General features: G+C 33.0%; 3 protein-coding genes across 3 annotated transcripts in view; all 3 read right to left on the minus strand.

Moving 5' to 3' along the window:
• Window positions 1-9,257, minus strand: part of LOC107623528 (splicing factor 3A subunit 2) — a 25,152-nt gene that overhangs the window by 10,331 nt on the left and 5,564 nt on the right. The window lies entirely within an intron of this gene.
• Window positions 1,350-2,667, minus strand: LOC110262431 (F-box/kelch-repeat protein At3g23880-like). The gene has a single exon (XM_021114852.1). The coding sequence runs from the start codon at window positions 2,468-2,470 to the stop codon at window positions 1,406-1,408; it is 1,065 nt and encodes a 354-aa protein (XP_020970511.1). The 5' UTR covers window positions 2,471-2,667; the 3' UTR covers window positions 1,350-1,405.
• On the minus strand, window positions 5,155-6,219 carry LOC107622516 (F-box/kelch-repeat protein At3g23880-like). The gene has a single exon (XM_021114724.1). The coding sequence runs from the start codon at window positions 6,217-6,219 to the stop codon at window positions 5,155-5,157; it is 1,065 nt and encodes a 354-aa protein (XP_020970383.1).

Below are 9,257 nucleotides of genomic sequence, written 5' to 3' on the forward strand. Positions count from 1 at the left end.
AAAAATATATTTTATTCTATACAAAATAATTTTAAAAAATAGCTTAAAAGATGTTATGAGTACTATAAAAGTTTGTAATATTCTATTGATTTAGGTAAATACATGATAAAAATATTTTTTTTTAATTTCTAAATTATTAGTGATTATGTGGAGTATTTCTTTAATGTCCTAAGTCATTAGGACATTACAAATTTTATAGTATTTCTAACATTTTTTAAGCCATTTTTTAAATTATTTTGCATAGAATAAAATATTTTTTTGTGGTATAATTTTATTAAAATAATTTTAGTAAATTTATTTAAATTATATGGTGAGATATTACATGATTCGAATTACGCATGTGAAAGTTCGAATCACTCTGATTCAAATTATATAGTGAGCAATTCGAATTCTATACAATACTCTTCTGCCCATTCTTGATAGCTAATGAATATTTTTTAATAAATTTATTTAAATTATACCACAAAAAAATATTTTATTCTATGCAAAATAATTTAAAAAATGGCTTAAAAAATTTTAGAAGTACTATAAAAATATGTAATGTTCTAATGACTTAGGACACTAAAGAAATATTCTACATAGTTACTAATAATTTAGAAATTAAAGAAAAAATATTTTTATCATGTATTTACCTAAATCACTAGAATATTACAAACTTTTATAGTACTCATAACATCTTTTAAGCCATTTTTTAAAATTATTTTGTATAGAATAAAATATATTTTTTAATTATTTTGTATGGAATAAAATATTTTCTTTTATTTCTAAATTATTATTGACTATGTAGAATATTTTATTTAAAATTTGAGTACATTCATGTATTTACCTAAGTTAGTAGAACATTACAAATTTTTATAGTACTCCTATCAATTTTTAAGCCATTTTTTTTAAATTGTTTTGCATAGGATAAAATATTATTTGTAGTATAATTTAAAAAAATTTATTAAAAAAATTTATTAAAAAATATTCATAAACTATTAAAAATGGACAGAAAAGTATTGTATGGAATTCGAATTGATAGCTCATTAATATTTTAAAGAAGTCTCGTAATTAAATATTTTGTTAGCTTTTTTTTAACGTATGAAATAAAATATATATTTTTTTAATTTTTAAATTATTAATTTTTTTAATAAATTTTTTAATAAATTTTTTTAATAAATTATTAATTTTTTAACAGCATAATTCGAATTACTATTCGAGACAAACTTTGACTAATTCGAACCAACTAGGTTTGAATTACTTGCTGAAGCGTCCAAACGTGTAATTCAAACTCACCTAGTTCGAATTACTCTCAATGGTTCAGTTCGATTCATAAGGAAGCTACTTAGAAAAATGGAAAAAACAAGGCACCACATAATGATAATAAAGTTATGGATTGAAGAGACCGTGCAGGATACTTAAGAGATTATAGGCTTGGCATAAATAACCGCATTTCAGATGAGCAAGTTGGAAGACCAAAGTGCGAGGGTGAAACTAAGCTTTCATGATAGATGTGATATGTCCTTCCGCCTACACCCCGAGACAAAGGACGAAGTTGGGTCATGCCATCACCGGAGCTGTCAATATTAGGAAAATCTATGCTGCCATCATTTAAGTTACATAAAACAAACTTGCAACTAGGAGAAATCACCAGTAGAACATCATTTTTCAACATGTACACAGGCTCTAATGAAAAATTTCTAGGAGGATCAACGAGTAGTGGGTGGTGGGGGATTATGGCCAATTTAGTCCAAGATTGAGGAACTCCATACTCCTTCATCATCCAGAGAGTCCAATGAGTTTTCTTAGTCTCATAACAAACAGCAAGACAACCCCTCAAGGTAGCCAGTTGGGGAAACACACGGAGAGAATCATCTGAATCCCTACTGGGAAGGGAAATCTGACTATAAGTCTCTTTCACCAAGTCAAGGGAAAGAACTGCTACAAAACTAGTACGACTGCTGCAAAGAAGCCAATTAAGGGTGCCAGTGCCACTTACAAAAAGCCCTACCGGAGCCAACAGAATAGCCTTGTTATTGGGGTCATGTAGTCTATATGGGAAATCCTGAATTGTTCTCCAGGTAGATTTTGGGCCGAATGTGAAAATTCTGGTGAAAGATTCACCTGATTTCTTTTCCACAATGACGAAAAGCTTATACTTGTCGTTCACATGATCATAACCGAATCCACAGACGTCGAATATACCGCCAATTTCAAGCGGCTGAGATGTGAATCCGGTGCAGGGGTTCCACAGAATGGCACGAGGGCCCAATACTCCATCCTCACGCTGCTCATAGTGCAAGCACAGCAATCCATTACAAGAGCCAATCATGCGAAGGTGGCGTCGTCCCTCATAGCCAACTACTTTGGTGGGTTCGTGGGGACGGTTCTCGAACACAGATCGGACGGAGAAAACTCCGATTGTGGGGTATGAGTGCCAGGTGCTATGATAGGCAATACGCGGGTGGGTCAAGGCTGGATCCATCGCCATTGAACGTCGAAGGTGGTCCTTGGCAAATTGGGAACTGGAAATTAGGGTTCTCCATGAACTGCAGACACTGTTCCTTAATCGAACGAGAGACCTTGCCGGAATCCTCAGCAGGATTTCCGCTATGATCTCGTCCAGAAGGATAGGCGGTGGTTTTGTGGTGGTACAGCGGAGCAGTTCCGGCCACCCCTCGGTGGTTGAATTCTATACAATACTCTTCTGCCCATTCTTGATAGCTAATGAATATTTTTTAATAAATTTATTTAAATTATATAGTGAGATATTATATGATTCGAATTACGCATGTGGAAGTTAGAATCACTCTGATTCAAATTATATGGTGAGCAATTCGAATTCTATACAATACTCTTCTGCCCATTCTTGATAGCTAATGAATATTTTTTAATAAATTTATTTAAATTATATAGTGAGATATTATATGATTCGAATTACGCATGTGGAAGTTAGAATCACTCTGATTCAAATTATATGGTGAGCAATTCGAATTCTATACAATACTCTTCTGCCCATTCTTGATAGCTAATGAATATTTTTTAATAAATTTATTTAAATTATATAGTGAGATATTATATGATTCGAATTACGCATGTGGAAGTTAGAATCACTCTGATTCAAATTATATGGTGAGCAATTCGAATTCTATACAATACTCTTCTGCCCATTCTTGATAGCTAATGAATATTTTTTAATAAATTTATTTAAATTATATAGTGAGATATTATATGATTCGAATTACGCATGTGGAAGTTAGAATCACTCTGATTCAAATTATATGGTGAGCAATTCGAATTCTATACAATACTCTTCTGCCCATTCTTGATAGCTAATGAATATTTTTTAATAAATTTATTTAAATTATATAGTGAGATATTATATGATTCGAATTACGCATGTGGAAGTTAGAATCACTCTGATTCAAATTATATGGTGAGCAATTCGAATTCTATACAATACTCTTCTGCCCATTCTTGATAGCTAATGAATATTTTTTAATAAATTTATTTAAATTATATAGTGAGATATTATATGATTCGAATTACGCATGTGGAAGTTAGAATCACTCTGATTCAAATTATATGGTGAGCAATTCGAATTCTATACAATACTCTTCTGCCCATTCTTGATAGCTAATGAATATTTTTTAATAAATTTATTTAAATTATATAGTGAGATATTATATGATTCGAATTACGCATGTGGAAGTTAGAATCACTCTGATTCAAATTATATGGTGAGCAATTCGAATTCTATACAATACTCTTCTGCCCATTCTTGATAGCTAATGAATATTTTTTAATAAATTTATTTAAATTATATAGTGAGATATTATATGATTCGAATTACGCATGTGGAAGTTAGAATCACTCTGATTCAAATTATATGGTGAGCAATTCGAATTCTATACAATACTCTTCTGCCCATTCTTGATAGCTAATGAATATTTTTTAATAAATTTATTTAAATTATATAGTGAGATATTATATGATTCGAATTACGCATGTGGAAGTTAGAATCACTCTGATTCAAATTATATGGTGAGCAATTCGAATTCTATACAATACTCTTCTGCCCATTCTTGATAGCTAATGAATATTTTTTAATAAATTTATTTAAATTATATAGTGAGATATTATATGATTCGAATTACGCATGTGGAAGTTAGAATCACTCTGATTCAAATTATATGGTGAGCAATTCGAATTCTATACAATACTCTTCTGCCCATTCTTGATAGCTAATGAATATTTTTTAATAAATTTATTTAAATTATATAGTGAGATATTATATGATTCGAATTACGCATGTGGAAGTTAGAATCACTCTGATTCAAATTATATGGTGAGCAATTCGAATTCTATACAATACTCTTCTGCCCATTCTTGATAGCTAATGAATATTTTTTAATAAATTTATTTAAATTATATAGTGAGATATTATATGATTCGAATTACGCATGTGGAAGTTAGAATCACTCTGATTCAAATTATATGGTGAGCAATTCGAATTCTATACAATACTCTTCTGCCCATTCTTGATAGCTAATGAATATTTTTTAATAAATTTATTTAAATTATATAGTGAGATATTATATGATTCGAATTACGCATGTGGAAGTTAGAATCACTCTGATTCAAATTATATGGTGAGCAATTCGAATTCTATACAATACTCTTCTGCCCATGCAAATTGGGAACTGGAAATTAGGGTTCTCCATGAACTTTTTTTAATGTCCTAAGTCATTAGGACATTACAAATTTTATAGTACTTCTAAAATTTTTTAAGCCATTTTTTAAAATTATTTTGTATAGAATAAAATATATTTTTTAATTATTTTGTATGGAATAATATATATTTTTTAATTTTTAAATTATTAATTTTTTAACAGCATAATTCGAATTACTATTCGAGACAAACTTTGACTAATTCCAACCAACTAGGAATTACTTGCTGAAGCGCCAAACCTGTAATTCGAACTCACCTAGTTCGAATTACTCTCGATCCTAATTCGAAACACGATTGGTATTCATGTATGTATGGTTCAGTTCGATTCATAAGGAAGCTACTTAAAAAAAATGGAAAAAACAAGGCACCACATAATGATAATAAAGTTATGGATTGAAGAGACCGTGCAGGATATTCTTCACCAAATGAAGAGGCTTAAGAGATTATAGGCTTGGCTTAAATAACCGCATTTCAGATGAGCAAGTTGGAAGACCAAAGTGCGAGGGTGAAACTAAGCTTTCATAATAGATGTGATATGTCCTTCCGCCTACACCCCGAGACAAAGGACGGAGTTGGGTCATGCCATCACCGGAGCTGTCAATATTAGGAAAATCTATGCTGCCATCGTTCAAGTTACATAAAACAAACTTGCAACTAGGAGAAATCACCAGTAGAACATCATTTTTCAACATGTACACAGGCACTAATGAAAAATTTCTAGGAGGATCAAGGAGTAGTGGGTGGTGGGGGATTATGGCCAATTTAGTCCAAGATTGAGGAACTCCATACTCCTTCATCATCCAGAGAGTCCAATGAGTTTTCTTAGTCTCATAACAAACAGCAAGACAACCCCTCAAGATACTCAAATGGGGAAACACACGGAGAGCATCATCTGAATCCCTACTGGGAAGGGAAATCTGACTATAAGTCTCTTTCACCAAGTCAAGGGAAAGAACTGCTACAAAACTAGTACGACTGCTGCAAAGAAGCCAATTAAGGGTGCCAGTGCCACTAACAAAAAGCCCTACCGGAGCCAACAGAATAGTCTTGTTATTGGGGTCATGTAGTCTATATGGGAAATCCTGAATTGTTCTCCAGGTAGATTTTGGGCCGAATGTGAAAATTCTGGTGAAAGATTCACCTGATTTCTTTTCCACAATGACGAAAAGCTTATACTTGTCGTTCACATGATCATAACCGAATCCACAGACGCTGAATATACCGCCAATTTCAAGCGGCTGAGATGTGAATCCGGTGCAGGGGTTCCACAGCATGGCACGAGGGCTCAATAATCCATCCTCACGCTGCTTATCGTGCAAGCACAGCAATCCATTACAAGTGCCAATCATGCGAAGGTAGCGTCGTCCCTCATAGCCAACTACTTTGGTGGGTTCGTGGGGACGGTTCTCGAACACAGATCGGACGGAGAAAACTCCGATTGTGGGGTATGAGTGCCAGGTGCTATTATAGGCAATACGCGGGTGGGTCAAGGCTGGATCCATCGCCATTGAACGTCGAAGGTGGTCCTTGGCAAATTGGGAACTGGAAATTAGGGTTCTCCATGAACTGCAGACACTGTTCCTTAATCGAACGAGAGACCTTGCCGGAATCCTCAGCAGGATTTCCGCTATGAGCTCGTCCAGAAGGATAGGCGGTGGTTTTGTGGTGGTACAGCGGAGCAGTTAAATTTTCTAGTAGATTGTAGATGAAGTACATGCTGTTCTACTAGTAACGGATTTCTTCAACAATTTCAACATTCTTACTTATGATAATCTTTCCTACTAGTAGATTTTAGATGAAGTACATGCTGTCCTATTAGTAGGAGAATTCTTCAACAGTCTCAACATATAGAATACACAGAAATGCAGGAATGGATCCTTTTTTTTTCTAATGGAGTAAAAGTATAATTTTTCATTATTAATTTTATAAGTGGGACTTAAAATGTCAAACTCTCGAGTTAAATCGTAAATTCGTACGAGTTTACGAGTTTAGATATGGAATCGAGTTGACTCGGTCATACACTCTATCCTGAGTAAACTCGGCTAGATTCAGCTAGACTCGGTCAGACTCGATCAAACTCGGACAAACTCGTGAGTCTAGGACCGAGTTAGCGAGTTTGTATTTTTCTTCATTTTTGCTAAAAAAATGTCTTTTTGAAACAAAAAAAAAACACTTTTTTTTATTAGGGTTACGATAATACTCCCAAAGAATGAAAGAAAACTCACTCACAACTCACTCATCTGCATCGTTTCTCTCAAGTCTCACTTTCTTCATGTTCTGCCGCAGTCGTCGTTCACCGTCGAGCTGCTGCTATTTGCCTGCGTCTGCTACCTCTGCTCTGATTTGCGCCATTGTCTTTGTGAATTTTATCTATGTTGCCCTCTACTTTGTATTTCTTCACATCTCCACTATCCGCAACTCCATTGTGCTATCACCGTTCACGAGTTTGACTACTTCTCCTACAATCCTATCTCTACTATGGTTTGTGCCGTCGTGAAATCTATGACTCTTTGTCGCCATCATTTCGTGCTACTGCTATACCCTTGTCTTCGATCTGCTGTTGCTAGGACTTTGCCCCTTCTTTTCTTCTGTATCCTCTATTTTGTGTATGCCTTTTGCCCTTTCTTTTAGCCTTTGCTTCTTGATTTAGTTTTTTTTTTCTTTTTAAATTTTATTGCTTCTAATTTTAGTTTATTGCTTATCGTTTATGTTAAATGGCCAGATGGTTCATCCATTCATGGCTGATTAGTAATTAATTATTTTGAATAGAGTTAATTTGATTATTTGATATTGTTCAATATTCAATTAAAGATTTAGTATTACAGATTTAGAATTTTTAATTTTGTGTGTTCTATGTTGTATTTGTATAATAATTATTATAAATGATTTGAATGTGTATTTTAAAGTATTTGTTATAATGTATGCTCCTATTTTAATTTATTATGTGCTTTAAGATTGATATTATTAATTTTAAGGGTTAGAATTGAGTAAATATATATATATCATAACAGGTGAACTCGTACGAGTCTACGAGTTAACTCGCGAGTCGAGTCTAGGTCAGCTCCACGAGTTTACTTAGACTCACGAGTTTAACAACTTTGATCGTCACATGGTCGTCGAAAGAAGATCTAGTAAACAGAAGAACAAAAAAGAATCAAAATGAATAAAGACAACATAGTTACACAGAATATGAAAGGCATTGCTCAGGAGGATGAGGAATCAACCCAAAAGAAGGTACTATAAATTACTAATAATGACTATAATGATTTGTAAAATTTCTTGTTCCTCAAGCTTATATTATAAATCATAAAATTTTAGGGTATAGTACTAAATTGGTCCTTATGTTTGGGCATAATTCTGTTTTAGTCCTTAAGGTTTAAAGTATTCTATTTGAATCCAAAAAAGTTTCATTTAGCATCAATTTAGTTCCACAGTGAAGTCAAAATTAAATAATTAACGGAATGTCTTACATAACAACAGTACAAAAACAAAATCAATAATGGAGAATAAGTACAGGCTCCAGAGACACAAAATCAACCGTGGATGCATCAATACATTCATTTATTATTTTTTTTATAATATAAATAAAATATTTTCTATAGAACTAAAGAGTCATCCCAATCCACCTACCAAGTTATTCCTTGGCCGCTACTTTTCTCTTGTATCATGAATACTGTTTGGTTTCGTCAGAATAAGTATATCTTTGAAGAGGATCGAACTATGCCAGAGGATACTATCTATTTGGCTGCTCTTCGGCTAGCTCAAGATTACGCTGCTACCCTGAGTTTATCAGAATAAGGAGAAATGTTGGTTCTTTTATGGAAAAGCAGATTTATTCGTCTATCCCAATCCTCTCCCCCCCTTCCTCTTTTATTAGACTAAATACAGATGGTTCAGTGTTAAAGGAGGGAAAGGTTGCATGTGGTGTATTTTGCGGGATCATAAAGGACAATTCTTAGCTTGTTTTAGCGCCAATCTAGGTGTTTATATTGTTACTGTGCCTAAATTGTGGGGTATACTTCTTGATACGGAATTAGCTATTCATTTGGGTATTGCTAATCTCGCTATTGAGGTTGATTCTAGAGTTGCAGTTTCGTTTGTATCTGAATAATACTATCGATCTCCATGAAGTTCACATGCTCATCGTGGCTATTAAAGACAGGTTCAGCAAGTTTTTAAGTTAGAAGCTTCGCCATAAATTTCGAAAAGCAAATTGATTTTTCGATCGTTTAACATCTAATAGTCACTCTCTGAAATTTGATTGTAATTTCTTTTATAATTTATCTTCCTATATTTCGTCTTATTTTCTTTTTAATGTCATGACGTCTCCTTTTCTAGAATAATTTTTAGGTAGTGTCTTTGGGTTTTTTACCTCGTTGTTTATCAAAAAATATATAAATTATATTATTTTAATTTAAATGTTATCAAACACTTACTATTTTATCATGTTGATATTTTGAATTCAATTCCTACACTTAATTCCTAAGGATTTGACGCAGAAATCTCAAATTTTTTGGATAACCAAAGTCCAATGACTTATGTTTAA

This window comes from Arachis ipaensis, chromosome B10 (genome assembly GCF_000816755.2).
Source record: "Arachis ipaensis cultivar K30076 chromosome B10, Araip1.1, whole genome shotgun sequence".
Classification (NCBI taxonomy): domain Eukaryota; kingdom Viridiplantae; phylum Streptophyta; class Magnoliopsida; order Fabales; family Fabaceae; genus Arachis; species Arachis ipaensis.

What these genes read in the sequence shown, in the direction of transcription:
- LOC110262431 (XM_021114852.1), bottom strand. Translation starts at nt 2,470, where the DNA reads ATGGCGATGGATCCAGCCTTGACCCACCCGCGTATTGCCTATCATAGC.
- LOC107622516 (XM_021114724.1), bottom strand. Translation starts at nt 6,219, where the DNA reads ATGGCGATGGATCCAGCCTTGACCCACCCGCGTATTGCCTATAATAGC.